This window comes from Pteropus vampyrus, unplaced genomic scaffold, assembly GCF_000151845.1.
Source record: "Pteropus vampyrus isolate Shadow unplaced genomic scaffold, Pvam_2.0 Scaffold269, whole genome shotgun sequence".
Lineage (NCBI taxonomy): Eukaryota > Metazoa > Chordata > Mammalia > Chiroptera > Pteropodidae > Pteropus > Pteropus vampyrus.
Window position 1 is genome coordinate 1,772,210 of NW_011889050.1, and position 22,026 is coordinate 1,794,235.

At 39.7% G+C, this 22,026-nt stretch overlaps 2 protein-coding genes and 1 pseudogene across 15 annotated transcripts in view; 1 reads left to right on the forward strand and 2 right to left on the reverse strand.

Moving 5' to 3' along the window:
• Positions 1-7,456, forward strand: part of EDAR (ectodysplasin A receptor) — a 97,533-nt gene extending 90,077 nt beyond the window's left edge. For 10 of the 11 annotated variants that reach the window (XM_023520497.1, XM_023520496.1, XM_023520498.1 and 7 more), the window contains one exon: positions 4,688-7,456. In XM_023520497.1, the coding sequence (XP_023376265.1) occupies positions 4,688-5,010 (323 nt within the window). In that variant the 3' untranslated portion in view covers positions 5,011-7,456. The remainder of the gene's footprint in view (positions 1-4,687) is intronic. The other variant, XR_002776277.1, reaches the window with a different exon arrangement.
• The window catches only part of CCDC138 (coiled-coil domain containing 138), a 162,857-nt gene that overhangs the window by 66,356 nt on the left and 74,475 nt on the right, over positions 1-22,026 (reverse strand). The gene's annotated exons all lie outside the window — the stretch shown is intronic.
• Positions 3,093-4,207, reverse strand: LOC111729554 (annotated as a pseudogene).

A 22,026-nucleotide genomic window follows, 5' to 3' on the forward strand; every position in this document is an offset into this window, starting at 1 on the left:
TAGGGATGCATATATCTTTCCTAATTAGTGTTTGGGTTTCTTTGGATAAATACCCAAAAGTGGAATCGCTGGGTCATAAGATTTGGTTTTTTGGGTTTTGTTTTTTTTTTTTTGTTTGTTTTTTTGAAGAACCTCCATCCTGTTTTCCATAGTGGCTGTACCAATTTGCATTCCCACCAACAATACATCAGGGTTCCCTTTTCTCTATATACTAGCGAACACTTGTTATTCATTAATTTATTGCTGATAGCCATTCTGACAGGTGTGAGGTGATAGCTCATTGTGGTTTCAATACGAATTTCTCTGATGATTAGCGACATTGACTATCTTTTCATATGTCTATTGGCCATGCATATGTCCTCTTTGGAAAACTGTTTTTGGTGTTAAGTTGTGTGAATTCTTTATAAAATTTGAATATTACACTTTATCGAATGTATCATTGATGAATATCTTCTTCCATTCAGTAGGTCGTCTTTCCATTTTGTTGATGGTTTCTTTTGCTATTCAAAAACTTTTTAGTCTGATGTAGTCCCATTTGTTTACGTTTCTTTTGTTTCCCTGGCCTGAGGTAATATATCAGAAAAAATATTACCGAGAGCAATGTCAGAAAGTTTACTAGCTGTTTTCTTCTAGGAGTTTTTAGTTTGGGGCCTTATATTTAAATCGTTAATCCATTTTGAGTTTATTCTTGTGTTAGGTGTAAGGTGGTCCAATTTTATTTTTATTTTTTTGCATGTATCTGTCCAGTTTTCCCATCACCATTTATTGAATAGACTATCTTTACCCAGTTGTATATTTTTCCCTCCTTTGATTACTACAGCATTGTAATATTTTGATATCAGGTTTTGTGATACTTCCAACTTTATTCTTCTTTCTCAAGGTCACTGTGGCTGTTTGGGATCTTTTGTGGTTCTATACAAATTTTAGGATTATTTGTGTTCTGTGAAAAATGCCAATGGTATTTTGATAGGGATTGCGCTGAATCTATAGATTGCTTTGGTTAGTCTGGACACTTTACTGATGTTAATTCTTCCTATTGATGAGCATGGTATATGCTTCTGTTTATTTGTATCTGAATATTAATTTTGTATCCTGCTATTTTACTGAATTCATCAATCAGTTCTAAAAGGTTTTTTTGTGGAATCATTAGTTGTCTCTCTGTAGTATCATGTCATCTGCAAATAATGACAGTGTTACTTTTTCCTTTCCAATTTGGATGCCTTTATTTCTTTTTTTGTCTGATTGCTGTGGCTAGGACTTCCAATACTATGTTAAATATAAGCTGTGAAAGTGGGCATCCTTGTCTTGTTCCTGATCTTAAGGAAAACGCTTTTAGCCTTTCCCCACTGAGTATGATGTTAGCTGTGGGTTTGTCCTGTACGGCCTTTATTATGTTGAGGTATGTTCCTTCTATTCCCACTTTGCTGAGAGTTTTTATCATAAATAGATGCTGGATTTCATCAAACACTCTTTCTGTATCTATTGATATGATCATATGATTTTTATCCTTCATTTTTTAAAATGTAGAATACTTCCTTATTATAGCAGTATATAAAACAAATATAACTTTAAATGTTTATAACCACACCAACTTATACATTATCATTATGACTGATGTTATTCAGCTCCTTCAAATTTGAGTAATAGCTTATATAATTCTTGAAATTCACTAACCTTCATAAAAATGTGGGATTGAAATGCATGTACATGTTTTTATTAAAGAGTATATATAAATGTTACTCTCTTGACTTTATTCATAATCTCAGTATTTTTATACATTCTCAGAGAGTTAACTAAACTCAAAGCCTTTTATTGTTAAGAGAACTAGCATAATTATATTTGCCAATGGCAACAGCCTTAAGAGTTAATTAATAGTCATCAAGATGGCAGGTGTGCCAGGCTTTTTCATGCTAGAGACACACAAACATAGTACAGCCCCTGTCCACAGGAGAAGGCTCCAAGAACCTGGTGGGATAGATGAGCATGCACGCAACACCTGGGAAAGGGGTAATCACTTCCATAAAAAGAGCCTTGGAGCCCAGAAAGAATGGCTAGTGCTAATCAGGAAAATCAGGGAAGACTCCTTGCAAGTGATGACATTTGTGGAATGAACAGGTGGAAAAGGGTAAGCAGAAGAACTGAGGTATACCTCAACCAATCAATACATAAATAGATGAAAAATTTTTAATAAAAAGAACCAAAATGTGAAGAGGCATGAAGATCCCAAGCATACTGACCTTAAGATTCATAATGAAGGAGAAGAGTTAGTGGGTCACAGGGCTAGAAAATTTGTCCAATGTCAGGTTATTCTGGGCATTGAATGCCAGGCTAAAAGAAAATAAATTTAGGAGAGTAATATGTTTTTACTAAAAATGAAAAAGTAAAGCCCACCAGGCAGAGTCTGGAGCCAACTTCGCAAACTCTGATTTTGTGGGGTCCTCATCAGGGCATCCAGGACGGATAAACTCCATGCCACTTGCAGAGGCTTAAAGGCAGGATCAATTCAGAATAGCCTTCCAATGTCTGGGCTTGTGTTGTCATCATGAGAAGGTTGGGACAACTTCACCTGGGAGGAAAGAAATCTGGGGGAAAGTGACTAGACAGAAAAGCTTTCAGGACAGAAAAGGCCACCTCTGAAAAGGACTCACTGAGGAAGTAAAGCTGAAGTCCCTCAAAGAGAAACCAACAAGTTGTGTTTACAAGATTGAAGCCAATGAAGAGATATAGGTGGTTGAAAGGGAGGTGCTTTAGAAAGCTCTTTAAGAGGCTACAGAATACAAAATAGTCACAGGGATGTGAAGTACAGCATGGGAAATACAGTCAGCAATATTGCAAGAACTGTGCACAGTGCCAGGTGAGCACCAGACCAATCGGGGGACCACTTTGCAAATCGTGCAAATGGCTAACCCCCTGAAACCGACAGAGAACAATATCGAATGTCAACTCCAATTGAAAAACAAAAAATTTGAAGAGTTAATAAATAATAACTGATAGGTCACCAACAGATTTTTGACCTTGTTCCTTCTTCCTTTAGAGCAAAAAGAACTTTTACCTGAGCATCCAATCTAACCCCTAAAAACTGACAGTATCCTTCAAACAACTTCTTTAAAAGCACTCCAAATGATCATTGATATTTTAATAGTTCAATGAGGATTATACCCTTCGATCTGAAAGTCTTCAGCCTTAAAGTCATTGATTGTCAACTTTTCAAAGGATTTGGAGCTTTGGGAAAGGCCTTGGTTCTCGACAAAGCTGCATTTTCAGCAGTTCAGTGTGATTCAGAAAAATGTGTGCCTATGTCAAAGAGTGTAAAAAGTCACCTGGCTTCAGGCCGTGCAATCACGTAGGAGCAGGGAATATTTGGCAACGTTGAAGGGCACACCTAGGCCCATGTCTGCTGACCTCTTGTACAGCTGGCAGGACAGCTCACTGTTTACCATATAGAGATGGCAAAGGGTATGACACAGAGGTAGGGCCATGCAAGGAAAATCTTTTGGATTCCAAGAACACAGGATGATTCTTCTGTCATCAGGGTTGGTTTTGATTGTGTGTCACCTTGTGCAGTTGGTCTGCTCCTTGACCTGAGTAATCTGAATACATATCTTTGTCTTCTGCCCCCAAAGACTTCCACTGAAAGCCATAAACTGGGCCTAAATACCCTTCTGTTCTGCTGAAGAATACCAGGAAATTGCGAGACGTGTTCACATCCCAGATTCTCACTGCTTCGGCAACAATTCTTTAGCATTTATAGATCCTGTGACAAATTCCTCCAAAACACCCTTCCGGAATACACATTTGGTTGTCAGCAGAGGAAATTCATCTCTTAGGATGTAGCGCACCTGCATGCTGAACGCCAACAGGGTGCCGGTGCTGGTGCTGTCATCCTTCTGGAAGCCACAACGGAGGATGTGCTCCATCTGCCCCAGATACTGCAGCTCCCTATGGGGCTGTGGCTGGGTTCCCCACTCCTGCATCGCCAGCGGCAACAGTGGGTGTGGCAGCTCAGAACTGGTGGTAGGCACGGCATGGGCGTGGTTGCAGAGACCAGGACAATGGTGGGAAGCCCTATCCTTCGTTTTGTTTATGTGGTGTATCATGTTAATTGACTTGCAGATATTGAACCAAAATTGCACCCCAGGAATAAATCCCTGATCACAATGTATGATTTTTATAAATGTACTACTGAATTCGGTTTGCTAATATTTTGTTGAGGACTTTTGCATCTATGTTCATTAGGGATATTGGCCTATAATTTTTTTTTTTTTGGAATGTCTTTGGCTTTGGAATCAGAGTAATGGTGGCCTCATAGAATGTGGTTGGAAGCCTTCTATCCTCTTGAATTTTTTGGAATAGTTTGAGAAGGGGAGATATTGATTCTTCTTTGAATGTTTGGTAAAACTCACCTGTGAATCCTACTGATTTACGACTTTTGTTTGTGGGGAGTTTTTTGATTACTGATTCAATTTTGTTACTAGTAATTGGTCTGTTCAGTTTCTGTTTCTCCTTGATTCAGTCTTGGAAGAGTGTTTCTAGGAATTTATCCATTCTTCCAGATGTCAAATTTGCTGCCATGTAATTGTTCATTATTTTACAATTTTTTTTAAAAGGTTTTAAAAATAATTTTAATGATGTTCAGCTTCTGTTGACTGCCATTTGCAGTGTCTGACTGTGGCCCTTCATCTCACAGGTCTCAGCCCCACGGAGCTGCCATTTGATTGCCTTGAGAAGATGAGCCGAATGCTCAGCTCCACGTACAACTCTGAAAAGGCCGTTGTGAAAACCTGGCGCCACCTAGCTGAGAGCTTTGGACTAAAGAGGGATGAGATTGGGGGCATGACAGATGGCATGCAACTCTTTGACCGCATCAGCACAGCGGGCTACAGCATTCCAGAGTTGCTCACAAAACTGGTACAAATCGAGCGGCTGGATGCTGTGGAGTCCTTGTGTGCAGACATACTGGAATGGGCTGGGGTCGTGCCGTCTGCCTCCCAGCTACCTAATACATCCTGAAGAGCCTGCCTGTGGGCTGTCCTTCTTGGGATGCACCAAGGATCTAATGAGGGCGCTGGAGCTGTGAGTGGTGCCAACAGACTGCCAAGAATCACGGCTTTTTTCTGCTACGTCACCAGGGTATACCTTAGGCTGTTCCAAGGAACAAGGGGAAATGAGGCCTATCTTCCAATCTAACTAAAGACAAAAGATTACAGCTAAGATACTCCTAGCTACCCACCTGCACCTCCCCACATGGAATGAATACGTATTCATATAGCCAGCCCACTCATCATTAACTCATTCAGGAACATTGTTGGGTCCTCGAATGAACCAAACAATGTAGGGATGACAGAGGTGAAGAATCTGAGTCTTGTTTAAGAAGTTTACAGCCCAGCGAGAGACAGAAGACATTTCCACAAACCACTTTGCTAGAAGTCATCAATCAATCTGAATGAGGGGAGTCTAAGAAAATGCAATAAACGTTCTGAGAGTGGGAGATGGCTTCCCACTGAGTTGATGAAGGGGGCATCCTCATGAAGAGAGCAGCTCAAAAGTTTAGTAAAATGGCTACAAAATTCGGACACCCAACTCCATGTATTGTTTCTGGTTCAGTGCATGTGGCTTCATGAGGATAACTTTGCCTGTTCTTGAGGTTGTTCATATTCCTGCAACTCTTGTAGTCATTAACGGAAGAGCTCACACTGTAGCCTGCTTTCTGTCACTGATATGCAAGGCATGTATTTGTCCAATCAAGTAGACCTGTGCAGTAGTCAATTTCATGTACTGTGTGAGCCTTGGGCCTGGGAACCCAGTCGTTTTTTATTATACGTGAATTGCCTTCCACTCTCATTCTCAGTCATATTTGACCCTTAGGAAGCAGCAGTACTCAAAGGACCCTAGCTATTTAAATTATGTGTCAGGCTGTTTTTGCTTCAAAGAGAAATGAGTGGTCAACTCTGCTTAGAAAGGGAAATGATGACTTCCTAAAAGCTCAGCCATGCACATAGTTCTAGATTGCCAAGAGTGTTTGAGACTTGTGGATGAGCCACATGATGTAAGAGTTTTAGACTGTAGCCTTCTGAGCCAGTCAGGGGAAGTGGAGCCCCCTGTGCAGGGAGAGCCTGTGCTTGGAGTCCAGGAACCTGGTTCTAGTTGTGCCAACTTGGGTCATTTTCTTCTCCCTCCCTAGGCCTCATTTTGTCTTCTTCGAATAGGAGGTTCATCTGTGATACTATAATCACAGGAAAAGTTAAGGTTTGGGCAAACGAAAAGAAAGTGGAGCTATAGGAAATGCCAGGCCTTTGAGATGCTACATAGGAATGAATACAGTGTGAGCCACCAAGCGAAATAGGGGTCAAAGCAGAAAAACTCAGGTTTGGAGTTTTCATAGTAACTGTAATCGCTTGGCGCACATTCACAAATAAAGTTAATAAACTGGCATGGCTCTTGGCAAATTCTCCTATGACACCTGCAACTGCCAAGAGCTTGGGAGCCAAGGTAATGGTCACACCAGGCGGTTAGCTCGGATGGCACTGCTGAGCTCCCTAAGAACGAGTCTGACTGTAGTTATCATTGAATTAAAACCAGCCTCTCACTTATAAAGCAATGTTTTTAAAAATTGTAAGTCACATGGCTGAGCAAATGCTTTGGGGGAAGAAATTAGTCATATGTTTCAAGCCAACAAGCAATTTCCCACCAGTGAATGTAGAATATACTGTGATAGGATCATAATTAGGTCCTGAATATTTAATATCATCATTTACTATGTCTGTTTGCTATCGTTTGTCAGAACCTGTTTGGTATATCCTGCAAGCTAAATATGCCACAGCAAAACTTAATTACCATTTTTAATTCTTCTTGAAATCCTATGGTGCCCCTTTCCTCTACTTTGTGATAAGGGTGATGAGAATCTCTCCCTTAATTATACTGCAAATGTCACATGTGATGAACATGCCGTTCCAGGATAATATCTTGTAGCTTCCTTAGAACAATATTTTTAGTGAAGGAGCAGGCGTGGCTATTCTCTGGCCCTGGGGATACGGGTGTCCCTTGTTTTACACTGTTGGGATTCTGGGGCCAGAGGTCCAGCAAGCATCAGACCATATTTCATTGACTCTCAACCTACCATTTTTAGGAAGCTAGTCATTTACTTATTTGGAGACAAATCCCAGAAAAGTTTACTTATTTGGAGACAAATCCCAGAAAAGTTTACTTTGATAAGCTTTGGCCTATATATGGAATTAAAATCAATGAGACCATAATGATTATCACTGACCAAAGCTGGGACCCACCCTGCTATTTTGTATGGAGATAGTCATTATTTTGTTATACTTAAAAACATTTGGAAAACACCCAGGCGAGAGCTATGGCCCATAGCCAATGAAGTCTTGTCAATTTTTTGTCTAATTCTATATGTATAACTTATTGTATTTTACAGTTTCAATAAATAAACTAATAAAAAGGAGATCTACAGGTTGCTACAATGTGAGTTCTTGTGGGGATGGGGAGAGGTGGGGAGTGGAGAAGGTTCTGACGTTCTGATCCTGGTTATTGCACTGTGCATGATGACTTTACAGGGCCGAGACCAGCCAGATATGAATTACCTAAAATGTTATGACCTGGGTCATTCACTCAACAGAAGCAGGCATTACAATGAGATCATGTAAAAAAACACTTGAAGTATTGCCTTCCAAGTTGCCATCATTAGTTTACAAGGCATTGATTCGCTTAGTTACTGCTGTGTAACATTCTGCCCCAACATTCAATGGCTTAAACCAACAACCACTTGATTATTACAGCTTACATAACTTACAATGCAGCCACTAAGATTTTTTTCCAGTTTGGTCTCATCTCAGCTGGGTGGTACAGATTTGCCATGAAATGCTCTTAGAGCTTCATATAGGAGACTGTAGACCTTGTGATACAAACTATTACTTAGGCAAATTCTATGGATTTGAAAGCTGTATTATACCTTCCTTGCTGGTGGTTCAATCCACACTTCCCAATTGTGTGGCTGCATTGTAAGTTATGTAAGATGGAGATTTGATCACTGACAAGAATATCCACTGCTTAGTGAGCATTTATTTGGCACTGGGCCAATTGTTTTTCAGATATTACCTCTTTCAGTCTCCAGGACAATATCAGAGTTAAATACTTGTACTATGCCTAACATATAGATGGGGAGATGAAGTTTTAGAGAGGTTAAACCTAACCTCTTTCCCAAAGTTACACGACCAGTGTCAGGGCTGGGACGGGGCTGGCATGTGTCAGATTCCAGAGCCTGGCATATGTACAATACTCTCTCCAGAATCCTTTGGCTAGTGAGGAGAGACTGGATTCAGGATGTCCCATTATAACCTCACTGGCTATTCTAGAATCTTCTGTTATACTCCTTCACCCCTCAAGATCCACTGTCCATTGTTCCCTGGGCCTGGGAGGCTGACCTATGTGGCTTCCTGCTGAGGTTGGCCAACAGGGAGAGTCACCAGGAGGTGGGAGGGCATGTATTCCTCCAGCTCTCTCCTGCAGAGTCCCTGAGACCAAGGGGATCCCTCTATCCAAGGTCACAGCCCCATCAGGCTGGCCCTCTATACAGCGCCCTCTGGAGCCAGGATCTGGTAACTGCTGCCTCCTCTGCCCTTCCTGGTTTCCTTAGACCCTGTTCCTCTCTTTTTTGTAAATAGTTCCTTCATAAATCACCCACTTTAAGAGTGCCTTTTGTTTCCTGCCAGAAGCCTAACTGATTAACCAGTTTTACTTTTAAATTGTGTGAACTTGCAAGTCACTCATATTCTCTGGGCCTAACTTTCTTTACCTGTCAAGCAGGGATCATGATGTCTGGTCTCCCTTGTCATGGAAGTTGAAGGAAGTAACAGGTGGAAAGGAACTTGAGAAAACATAAGTAACGTGAGCTAGCAATTTAATTCTGAGAGGTGCAGAAGGAACCCTTGATATATAACTTGACTTGAATCAGAACATTCTTTGTGAGGAAAACGAGCCTCCGAGATGTTGAATGTTTCTATTCTGAAAAGCCTGATAAAAGCAAAGTAGAGGGAAAAACATTGCTGCAGAGAAAGAGAAAGGAGAACTTTATTTTGCATTTGCTTTTTGATGGCAGGACTGGTGTATTTCAAAGCCTCCTTTACTTAGGAATCTGTGAGAAAGCTACGCAAAATAAAAACATGAGAAAGTCAAGGCTGGTTTCATCCCAGGTGATGGTCTTGGCTGAGAAGCAAGGAAAACATACCACTGCTGTCCAAGCAGGTCCCCTTTCGGCGAGCGTGTACCAGAGGACATCTCCTGTGCCCTGCCAGGATAGAACTTGCTGGGAAGAGCCACTTGGCATATTCTTTTCTTTCAAAATCCAGGCATCTATGAACCCAGGCATGCCACCCTAAGTGCAGGCGCAGGAGTGGAAAGGGTGCCTGCCAAGCCAAACTCTCTCATCCGGAAAACCTTTGCTCCAGGGCCAGGTGTTTCAGCTCCTTCCCTACTCCCCGTCAACGGAGGCTTCCGGAATTTCCCTGTCTGTAGAATGAGAACAACTACACCAATATTCCTTCCCAAGGAACTAACTGGAATACAGCCAATAAAAATCTTTGCAGCAGATTGATGCTGAGATGCCGAATTACAATTTAGCTGCTGTAGTTTACAATTCAGTATCTCCTTCCCAAGAAGTCTGTTAGACAGCTCAAACCTCCTACCATTCTTCCTATTCACTCCATCAGTATTTGACTCCTGAAGATGAAGTTGTTTTTGAACAAATGACACATTGAGGGACGTTTTATTGTTTTTGGTGAACCAAATACATTTCTTAACATTATCATTAAAAATTGCTCTTAAAAATATTACATATGTTTTAAACAAACAGGTTTTAGGGCTCATTATCAGAATTGCATACGAATTAAAGAATAAAACTTTATAGCTCCTCAAGCAGTTTTTTTTAAAATTTAGATGTGTTTTGTCTACCAATTTAATAATTAAAGGTGATTTCTGCACATCAGAAAGTTTGAACAATTGTCTAACTGAATTTTGTATGTACAATTGTCCTGTTTTCTTGGGGAAAATGCTGTGAGTTAAGGTGATTAATTCTATTCAATACAGGATTTTTCCCCATCTTGTTTTTTTAATTGAAGGTTAGGTTGAGATGGGTTTCTGATGAATAACCAGCTCTGAGTAGGAGTATTTTAGTGAACACAGCTGACACTACCTATTTGCCTATACTCATTCTTCTCTCCTGCCTCCCTAACAAAATTCTGAGTTTGAGAGCAGCAATTTACTCAATTAAAATGACTCAGCATCCCAGATCGCCTTGCTGTTAGGATTGCTATGTGACTTGCTCTGGTGATGAAATCATGTGGAAGTCGGCTAGTGGGCTTCCAGAAATGCTACTGGGACCGGTTTCCTCCCTGTGCCCATCCATCCTGCCTACGGGATGGTAGCTGCTACACATCATGCAGCACACGAAGGTAGTGGGAGCTTAAGTCTCTGCTAGTCATACCCTGGACTGCTCTCCCCTCCATGAGGTTTCTTATTACCGGGGAGTGTTAAAAAAAAAAAAAAAAAAAAAAGACAATAGGCCTAAAATGGAGTCACTTATGCTAAGCCAATGTCATCAAACTGAGACTTAATACCTATCCTAATTGCAATTTTAGCCTCTCCCAAGAATGTAATCTTAACCAGTCAGTCTGGAATTTCCTGGTCAGCACTGGTGAGGTGATCCATTTGATAGACCCCTTCCATTCCCCAAAGAAAGGTGACTTTGCCTTTTCAGTCTTTTCCCCCTTCTGCCTATGAAAGCCTCTTCCATTCTGTACTGCTCCTTGGAGTTCCTTTCTATCTGCTAGAAGGGATGTTGCCGACTCAGGAATTGTTGCATAATGCTAATTTGAACTTTAAATTTATTCAGTTGAATTTTGTTTTTTAACAGATTTGGTGGCAATGACAGAATCTGAAGTGAACTTCTGATGGCTTCAAGGGCAATGAGAAGCAGGTGTGGTACCCCACAATCCCTGAGTTCACTGTCTTTCCCACTGTTTCTGAGGCCCATGGACCTCTTGGTTCTGAGCTTCACTCTACTTTGAGTTCCTGATCTAATTGGCTTTCCAGTCAGTTCCCTATTTGATTCAAAACGCCCACCCTTGGATCTGTTCCCAGATTCCATGCTGGGAACTGCTGATGGATCAGTCCACAGTTCCCCATTGTGTGGAACCCTGGTCCACTACTGAATTCACTAGTGGGTTTTACCTTGATGGTACTGTTTAAGGAAAGAGAAGGCTCTTCCAAGCCCCAGTTGCACCATCCTTGGACCCTGACCTCACACCCTTTCAGCACTCGCATATCTGTGCACGATTCCATCTACCGTGCAGACATTCTCGCAGATGCTCACCTCTCAGTCCCTTCCCAGGCCAGCTTAGAATTTCAGTAACATAGGGAATCAAGGGGTTATAAAGAGATAGCAGGAGAGAAAGAGGAGGCCCAAGAAGAGTGGAAAATGAAGGGCATTTGGACATCAGAAGGTTAAGGAAGATGACATTATAAGGAGGAGGATAGAGAAAAGAGTTTCAGGGGATTTTATCTGTGATGACATGGCATATGGGTCCACAATGGATGGAAAGTTCGAACAGAGAGAGAGAAATAAGGCATATGGCTTCGGTCAATGAAACCTTTCCAAGATCTTCCACTTCTGGAGAATTCCCAACCCTTAATTAAAACCCTTCGCTGGCACAGGAAAGAATTCGAGACTTGTGTATCTTCATCAGAAGGACACTAACTCTACATTTTACATAATTCTCCCTGGTATTCTGTGGTCCTGTGATATCTAAGCCCAACCACAGCAGTGACAGTGACTAGCTCAGTCTCACGCATTGTTGCCACCTGCATAGCACTGCTTACTTCCTGCCAAGTGCTTTCTTTGCCTTTAATGTTCACAACAATCCTATGGAATATCAATACTCTAATTTTCTTTATTTAAACAAAACCTTTTATGTGAATATAATAAACATGCACAAAAGTGCCTAACATATAAATGCATAGCTTAGTACATGATTATAAAGTGAATGCCTGTATAACGACCTCCCATGTCATGAAATTGAACAACTCCATCCCCCAGAAGCCCTCCAACCACAAACTCCTCTCCAACTGCACACCACACCCTGTTTTCTGGATAATAAACTATAACTCAGAAATGTGATTGCTCAAGATCACACCACCTGGAGCCCCATGAAAACCCAAGTTATCTCCTTTACATATCAAGCACTTTGCAGCCAACCTGCCCCTTCTAGAAGCAAGATTCTGGGCTGGGTCTTTTCCAGACACCACCTAAGCTGTCAGCTTCATACCTGGACAAAAGCAACTCCTTGAGTCTCTGCTGACCCAAGGAGCCTCTCACGCAGAAACCTAGGTGGTGAGAATCAGTTAGCTCCATGTCTCTAAGAAATAAGTGACTATCTTAGGTGGCAAGCTGAGAAGTAGAGGTGTGAGCTGGTACATGAGTTGAACAAGGCTTGTTTGTGGTTTTTCTCGTGTTGCCAGAGTGCTCTGACAAGCATTCCCACAGAACAAAAACAGGACAATTAGGAAGAGCTTTTCTTTAGGCCTTCCTGAATCATCTTATAAGACAGCCAACTAACACAGTTTTTCCTCCCTGTATAATTCTAAAGTATTGTGTTTTGTAAGATTCCCGAATATTATCCTGCATGGAACTCTTCTTTTCCTTTCTGAATAACTGGTTGTTACCCGTATTCAGACTTGGATAAAGTTGGACTACAGTTCAACCCCACAAAGAACGAGCAATGGGAAACCAGACTCTGTCACTGTCTGAGCTTCCCTGTGCAGAGAGCTTGCACACAATCTCTGTCACTGATGGAGCCCAGATAGCCTTTTAAACAATCTAATAAAGTCCTTTCATCAACTCTCAGCCAGCCTCGGAAGTCACCAAGCACAAGAAATCCTACAGTTGGTGAAACTGCAGATAACCAGCCTTACCTGTATCTACTTGATGGTAGAAAAATGTTCGGGGGAAATAATTTAACAGTGTACCTGCCACCACAATAGATAACTGGCTTGAACATTTCTTTGTGCCCTTGTCTTAATCCTGTTGCACTTTGCCACAGTGAATGGTGAGCCTGAATGTCAAGACACCATGGAGTGAAGAAGGGACCCTGGGTCAGCTGTCTGCCCCTTACGGCTTCCTTCTCTGAGCCTCTTTTTCGGCATCAGGAGAATGGGGATTCCTATGAGTCTTCTTCATGGGGTGATTGAGAGAACAGATGATATTGAGTATGTGGATGTGTTTGGAAATTGTCATCCTTGGCTTTACATCTCCTGGCACTTCCACAGAGGATGAAGCCCTGAGCCCCTCTCCATACTAAGTATTCCTTAATCATTTATCACTATCTTAATATACTTTGGGCAAGTGGGGATGGGAGGGAGGAAATGTATGAGTGCAATATGGTTCTAATGGAACCAGTTCATTAATTAGAAACTATGTAAGCATCAATTATGGAATTTAATTCATGTAAGAAAAATAGGAGAATCTTGAAAAGTTTCACAGTTTTCATTTTGTTTCCTGGACCTTCTGTTGTTCCAGTGAGCTATTCCTTATCTTAGATGGGAAGCAGCAGCCACTTCCTATATAGCCTGGAGATAAATTCACCTTCAGCTCTATGGTCTGTAGCCTACTCTTCCCAACTCTGGTCATAGCTTCTGGGAAATCAGAAGTCCCATTCATGGCCAGCCTTCTTGCTACACAGCTGAGTAGGGCTGCTTTCCACCTGCATCGCTTCTTGAGTGTGGGCTTATCACTGGGTTTTTCAAAGAAGTCTGGTCCTGGGGGTTCCTCTCTTTTTTCTTCACCCACCCTGCAGTTAGTACAGTTCCTGATACTGGTCAGCTCTCAGCAGCCTCAGCCGACTACCTCTCAGCCTCAGTCTGACCATCTAAGGACTCAAACATTTCCACTGTGTATGCATCACAGAAGACACTTTGCTGGGCAGTGCTGTCCAGCATATCCACGTTACCATGTGTGTTTCTCCTTAAGAATCACATAGCATAACAACCCGCATCCAGATAGTCCCTGCTTTCCCATTCCCACGGATTTTAACAGATTTAGTTTTCACCTCTGCTCTGAAACTATCTGTGACTTTAATTACCTGTCTCTCTGTCTCTGTCTCTCTGTCCCTCTGTCTCTGTCTGTCTCTCTCTCTATATATACATACACACACACAAATGTTGACATATGTATAATAAATGCTTTACACACACACTTAACATAAAATAATGGAAACATTTCTTTTACAATTAGAAACAAATTGAAGATGTTCTCTATTGCTAAGACAATAAAATATAAAGCAAGTAAGAGGTATGTATATCTGATATCAAAGAAGAGTCAAAATTGTTTTTAGATGATCTAATTATTGACCCAGAAAAACAGATTACTGAAAAAAATTTAAAATTAATAAGAGAAAGCAGAAAGATGGCTGGATCAGAGCACAAACAGGAACCAAATACCAACCATACACTTGTGGTTTCTCTCATACTAGTGCCAGTGCAGAGGAGGAGAGGATTCTACACTTGGCCCCTGCAGCTCCATCCTGCCTCACTCTTCTCTGTTTCACTTCTCATCCATTGGTGTGCTGGATTTGGCTCCTACCAGTTTATGAAAGCTGGTTGTTAGATTTTCAGAAATCTTGCATGCCAGTTAATGTTACTGTGGGTAGCTTAAAACAGGCTATGGGGTGAATGTTCTCTTTTCTTTTCCTTTGTTTTGAATAGACTTTGGTTTTTAGACAATTGTTTATTTACACCATGGAAATTAGCAAAGGTTATAGATCAAGGCATAAGACTATCCTCATCTCAACCTTCCCTCGGACTGCACTATCAGCAGATCTCAGGCCTGGTTTCACATTTAGAATTATCCAAGGAGCTTTTACAACATCTAGAACATACCCAGACAAATCAGACATCTGAGGGTGAGACCCAGGCATCAGCACTTTAAAGTCCCATCCGAGTAATTATAATGTGCATCCAAGACTGAAAAATCATTGCATTTAGATGAATGACTACTAATTGAGGAGAAATGGGACTAAAATAGCTGAGTTTGCCAACCCACTTTCCAGCTATGCTTTTATGAGAGAACAAGACCAGTGGCTTCCAAACTTTCGTGATTAAGAAAAAAATGTTAGAATATATTTCCAATATGTGTATGTAATTTCTAAATTGTATACATGTACAAAAATACCTTCAAACAAAAATGAAAGATAAAAACGAAAACAGAAGTTCTACTATTTTCTTTCTGCATCCCAGAAGATCAACTTATGTACCCCATATGTGGAGACCACTGACTTAGATCAACACCTTTACGGGCTCTACGTAAGCATCAGGGCCAGGTATCCAATATGCTTGGTGGAATACACAAGATCTGGATAGAGCATTCTCTTTTCAGGGTGAATATCCGGAAAATCTAGAATGGGAAATGGAACACCACTGGGAAGACTCAGAAAACAAAAATATTCATGAAAATTAATTGCTGCAGAGACCAAAAGTAACAAGAGTAGAAACTCATAAAAAAAAAAAAAGGAGTCATTAAGATGAAAAACTAGGATTAGACAAAAAGAAAATTGGGTTTGACGAAGATTTTTAAAGAAACTAAAAATGCAGTATAATAATATAAACCTTCATTGGCAATAATAAAGACCAGAAAGAATACACTGAGAAGGGATGTAAGCAGCATGGTGGTGTGAGAGGACCTCTAGGACTCTCCCTTTGAAGTTACAAGTTGGACAGCTATAATTCAAGAAAAAATTCCCTGCTCAGTATACGAACATGTCTCAGAGATCATTGCATTGAAACATATCTGAGTGACAGGGGATGAGGGAGGGGAGAAGGACAGAGATGGGTGCCATGGATGCAGCCTGGAGCTCACTACCGTCCCAGCAGACTCGATAGCAGGAGAGATGCCGGGTTATAGCGCACACATGCGACAGCTGTAAAGGAACAGAAGGGGAGAATCAACATTCTTGCCTGGATGGCCAGAACACACTGGAAAGGCAGAAATATTTCTCCTTGAGCAGCAGGCATACACTGTGGCTAAACCTAGTGACAATAGTGGAGATACAGAGGTGTAGCAGCTGAGACCTGGCAGCCACGATTACTAAAAAAGAAAAGCTAAGCCACAAAGGCATGATCCAGCCTCACCCTCACCTACTCATTGCAGGAGAACCAGGTGGACACACAGGGACACATCAGATAGTAGAGCACTGCTGGTAGCATCTAGTTATTTATTGCACGCTATGCCAGATCTCACAGGCCCAGAGCCCTATTGCCCACCACATTCTCCCATGGGGTCATGCCCTGAGACCTAAGTGACCTGGTCACAGAGAGGATGCCCACTTCCCCAGGGAATACAGGGCAGTTTTCCACAGCCAAGGCAATGCCACCCCACAGAGATCCAGGAAGCCCCAGCAGTGCAGGTAAGAGAAAATAAAAATTTGTACTTAAGCGGCATCTACTGGAAAACAAAAGAAAGACCTCTAGTTATCAACCTGTTAAACAGAGAAATGTCAAAGTCTTCAACAGGCAGCTTTCATTTCCACAAATTCCCAGAGAAATAATCCATCAAGCACAATGAGCAACCAAGATAACAGAGAATTCAGAAAAATAATTTAAAATCTCCAGAAAATAAACTTAAAGACACAGAGATGTGATTTAAATAACAGAAAATTCAAGATTGCAGTTCTGAAAAAAATTCATCAAGATATAAGAAAACTCAGAAAAGCAATTCAATGAACTAAAAAATAAAAGCAATGAACAAAAGGAGTATTTCATTAAAGACTGAAACGATTAAAAATAATGAAACAGATATTCTGGAGCTGAAGAACTCAATAAAAGAGAGAAACAATAAACTAACAAGCTTAGGAAATAGAACTGACCAGATGGAAGAAAGAATTAGTGACACAGAAGATAGAAATCTAGTAATGACAGGTGGAAGAAGAGAAAAATCAAGAGTAAAAAAAATGAAAGAACTCTACAAGAACTATCTAACTCATTAGAAAGAGCCATATAAGAATAAGGGAGTAGGCTGAGGGGGTCAAGATGGTGGACTAGGTAAAAGCAGGATTCGCCTCCTCTCAAGTCTGCATTAAAATTACAAACAAATTATTAAATAATCAATGTGGAGAATCACCTGAAGTCTAGCTGATCATAATATACATCTGATGATAAAACGAAGGAGCTACATCAAAATCGGTGTGAGGAGCGAAGATGTGAAACGGGCTGGACTGCACCAGTGTGTGGTGGTGGAGCACCAGGAGGGAGAGCGCAGCTGCAGAAGCCCCCCTGAAGGAGAGGGGGGCCCTAGCCGCATTCAGGGGCTCCTCAGCCCAGGAAAGCGGAATTCCCAAAAAATTCGACTGTAAAAATCAGTGGGGATTCTGGCCATGTTGGCAAGATGGGACACTGAAATCCCAGATGCCACACCTATAAAGGGCCCACACACAGACTCACCCATGGACACACACCATGGGCGCCAGAGGAGGGACAGAGGCTCAGGAGGCTCAAGAGTCATACAGGGAAAGACGACATTACATGCTGGAGTGAGGGCGGGAGGGGCAGCAGCCATTGTGCCTTAGTCGGCCCCTCTACAGAGCAGTCTGCAGACAGGTGCCAGCTTACCGGTGCTGAACCCTCCAGGGACATGACTAGTTCTGAAGCTGCATTGGCTCAGTGAGATTGGCCTGCTCTACCCAATCCACAGATTGCCCAGGGAGACCCGTTGCCAGGCAGCTGCTCTCGCCTTGCCCCTTTCTGGGGCCGAACATTCCTATGCAGTTGGAAATCCATGTATAACTTTTGACTCCCCCAAAACTTTACAAATAGCCTACTATTGACCAAAAGCCTTACCAATAACAGAAACAGTCGATTAATACATAGTTTGTGTTATTTATATATGGTATTCTTAAGATGAAGCTAGAGAAAAGATTATGAAAATCATGAGAAAATACATTTACAGTATTTACTGAAAAAAATCCTCATATAAGTGGACCCACGCAGTTCAAATCTCTATTGTTCAAGAGTCAACTGTACTTTGTTGCATTCCTCAATGGAACAAATTTAAGTTGGCCATGGACTTTGTAGTTATGAACTCTTTCATTCCTACTACTTTGCTACTTTGTGTTGTCTCTTTTTCTGTTGATCAATCTTAAACATTTATTTGTTGGAGTCTTTCAAAGCACCACCTTTCAGTATTAATCCTGTTTTATATATTATTTGTTTTGTTACTTTTTTTAAATCTTTTTAATATTCCTTCTTTCCACTTTATATTTACTTGGTTGTTGTTCTCTCTTCTTTAGATGTTTGGCTCACATATTTCTAGCCTTTCTTTTCTAATACTTCAATCCCGCATTGCTTTTAAAAAATTAGTAATGGAAGGTTTTGAAAATAGCATATAAGTATTTGATTTTGTGTTTGACCCTTCGGTTAAATAAAAGAATATTTTAAATGCTTTAAATATATGTTGCACTGCAGTCAGAAAATGTGCTCTTTTTAACGTTTTGTTGAAACTTATTAAAACTTGATTTATGGCCTAGTATATGGTTTTTGGAAATGTTGTATGTGCATGTAAAGAGTGTACATTATCCAGTTGTTTAGTCAATGGTCTATATATTGCTATTAAATTAAGCTTATTGTCTTGTTCAAGTAATCTATATGCTTAATTTTTGTGACATGACTTATTGCATATTGAAAGGGATGCATTAAAATCTCCCACTATAATGGATTTGTTTTACTGAGTTTTTAAAAAGTTTTCCTGTATATATTACAAGCATATATGTATAAAGTTATGATATTTTCCTAGCAAACTGAAATTTTTATCAAAAGATGTTCTATGTCTGATTTTAAAAATAAGATTTACCATCCTTCTTTTGGGTAGGTTTTGTCTATCTTTTTTCTCCCATTGTTTTCTTTTCACTCTGTGTTCCTGTTTTCAGAATGGCTTTTGAAAACAATTTATAGCTAAATTTTGTTTTTAATCCAGTCTAATAATCATTGCTTGTAACTGATTTTAATCCATTTACATTGATCGTGATCACTGATATATTTGGATTCGTTTCTACTGTCTTACTTTGTATATTTGTCCCATTTTCGATGCTTTTTCTTGCCTTCATTTGTAGGGTCTCTTTCCAGTTTTATTAGTTTTAAATGACCTGTTTTTAATCTTTAGTGGTTTTTCTAAAATTCGTGCTAAGATATAGATTTCTTTTTATCTTCTTTTTAATTCATTGGCTTCTTAAAGTTCATATTTTTCATCAGTTCTTAGGAATTTATTTTCAGCCATTATTTTTTCAAATATTATGTCTTGTTCCCTCCTGGAACTCATTTACATGTGTATTAGACCTCTTTATGCTTTATCCTTTATGTAATGTAATCTTTTAGATTCTTCTTCTCTTCATTTCTCTATGGGCATTCTGTGTAATTTCTATGACCAATTTTCTTTTTAATTTTATCCATTCAATTTCTAATTTTTCAAACTTTTCTAGTCAATTTGGTTACTCTTTTTCTTCATATTTCTAATTACCCGTTTCTTTACGCCTATTGAACACCTATTGTATTATGATCTCTCAATTGTGACTTTTGTTTATAATTTCTGCTCTCAACTGCAGTGGCTTAGAGCCGTGTGTGTGTGTGTGTGTGTGTGTGTGTGTGTGTGTGTGTGTGTGTGTGTGTGTGTGTGTGTGCGTGTGTGTGTGTGACTGTGAGCTCATGTTCCTTGGTATCTTATCTGAGGAAGCTTCTAAGGTCTGGGATGGTTCTACCAAGCACTTAAGGGTAACCAGTCTGGGGCTGCTTTCAACCAGATTCCCTTCTTAACTGTTCTGGCCATCAACATTGTGTGAATTCAAGTCCCATGTCATGTAAATGTGACTGGTAGTTAGGACCAGGGGAAATTTCCTCCCTACTCAGAGTCAAAGTTGACAAACATTCCCATTTTCTCTCTCTTGTATAGCAGGGATTTTCCCTAATTTTACCACACTTGTTGCCGTTCAGGGATCCTGACTTTATGACAATCTACCATCTTGATTGTTCCTAGTCTTTGCCTTCTCCCCCATATGCCTACCCTGGCTCGGAGCCACTGGGGATTGGCAGGAACCTGAGGGAAAACACTGGGCTCCAGTCCTCAATTACCATTTTAATTTTATGTTTCATTGTCATTTCTGGCCTCCAAGGAATTATTTTACTTTGTTACTGCTTGTGTGTGTCGCTAACATTCTTAGTTGTACTGCACTTGGAAGATAAGTTTAGTACATCACACTGCTAGAAACAAAAATTTTCTATTTTTCTTATTCTAAAAAGATTTCTCCTCTTACTCTAATAGATTTGGAGGTTGGAAGAGAGAAGGAAAATTCAAGGAGTTGAGCCACAACTAAATATGGGTAAAAGTCTAGTATTCCGAGTTCACTTTCATTATCTATCACATAGCAGATTAAATTTGAGCCACAGAAACAACAGTGGCTTAGTTTAGTCACTTAGGTCTCCCTAAGCCTGTTTCTTTTCCAACCTGTAAAATGGCAACAGTTATAAGACCCATCTCAAAGTTCTTACAAGGATTAAAAAATAATACATGTAAAAACTTAGTGTCTGGTGCTTAAAATACTCAACAAATACCAATTATGGTTATTTTTTTTTTAAATTCTCTAATCTTGGCTGTTTATTTTTCCATATGAGCTTTAGAATGATTTTTCCAAGTTCGAAAAAGAATTCTTTTGGAATATTGGTTAAAATTAATTGTAGCTGAAATGTATAAAGTATTTTGGGGATATTTGATATCCCAATAAAATCAAGTCTCTGAACCCAGGAACACGGTGTCATGTCTCCATTAAGTCTCTTTCGATATCTCAAAGCAAAGTTTGACAGTCCTTTGTTTAGGTGCTGAATATTTATTATGTGTGATTACTATTTTATAAAAGTTTATTATATAAATTATTAAGTTTATTCATGTCATAGAATATTGAAAAGTTTTGCTTTTTATGTATATTTTATAACTGGACATCTTGCTGAAGTTTCATAAGAATCCTACAGTTTTCCAAGTAATCAAACCATCTGCAAATGATCACTTTTTTCCTCCTTTCCCAAAGTTATGCTTCCTTAAATACCCAAGTGTATTATATAAGAGTAACTAGTGGACTTCCTAATTTTATTCCTAACCTTAATAGGTAGATCTCTAGTGTTTCAGAGAAATTCGATTTTATATTCCTTTAAATATACTGTAATGTTTAATCAGGAATGCAAAATTTTTAGGCAATATAATAAAGATGAGTGTATGGTTTTCCTCCTTTGCTCTACAAATAAAATAAAATTTTCTTACCAGAAAGCCAACTTTGTACAATTGGCCCTTGAACAATGAGGTTAAAGGCACCAAACACCCTGTGCAGCTGAAAATCTGTCTAACTTTGGTTCACTAAAAACTTAAAAGCCTACTGCTGACCAGAAGCTCTTACTGAAAGTATAAAGTCGATTAACACATATTTTTTATGTATTATAGACTGTATTCTTACAATAAAGTAAGCTAAAGAAAATGTTAAGAAAACCATAAGGAAGAGGAAACACATTTATTTATTGAAAAAAACCCGTGTGGTTCAAACCTGTGTTGTTGAAGTGTCAACTATATTTCTAGAATGCATGCCAGACTACTTGGTTATGAATTAATGTTTCTGCAATATACAATTAGTATTGATTTATTCATAATTCTTTAAGATTTTTTTAATCTCTTTTATTCTTTCTTACTTTGTCAATTTTTTGGTACTGGGTACATGCTAACTGTAGAAAATAAATTAGGATGTTTTTTCCAAGGATGGAATAGCTTTAAATATTTCCTCCTTGAAATGTTAAAACAATTCATCTGTAAAACACCTGAACTTGATGTCGTTTTAACAAAGAATTCTTCCATAATTTTATAAAAGGCTATAATGATTTTCTATTGCAGATTTCTTGAGATAATTTTGATATTGTGTATTTTTCTAGAGAATAGTCAAGTTCATC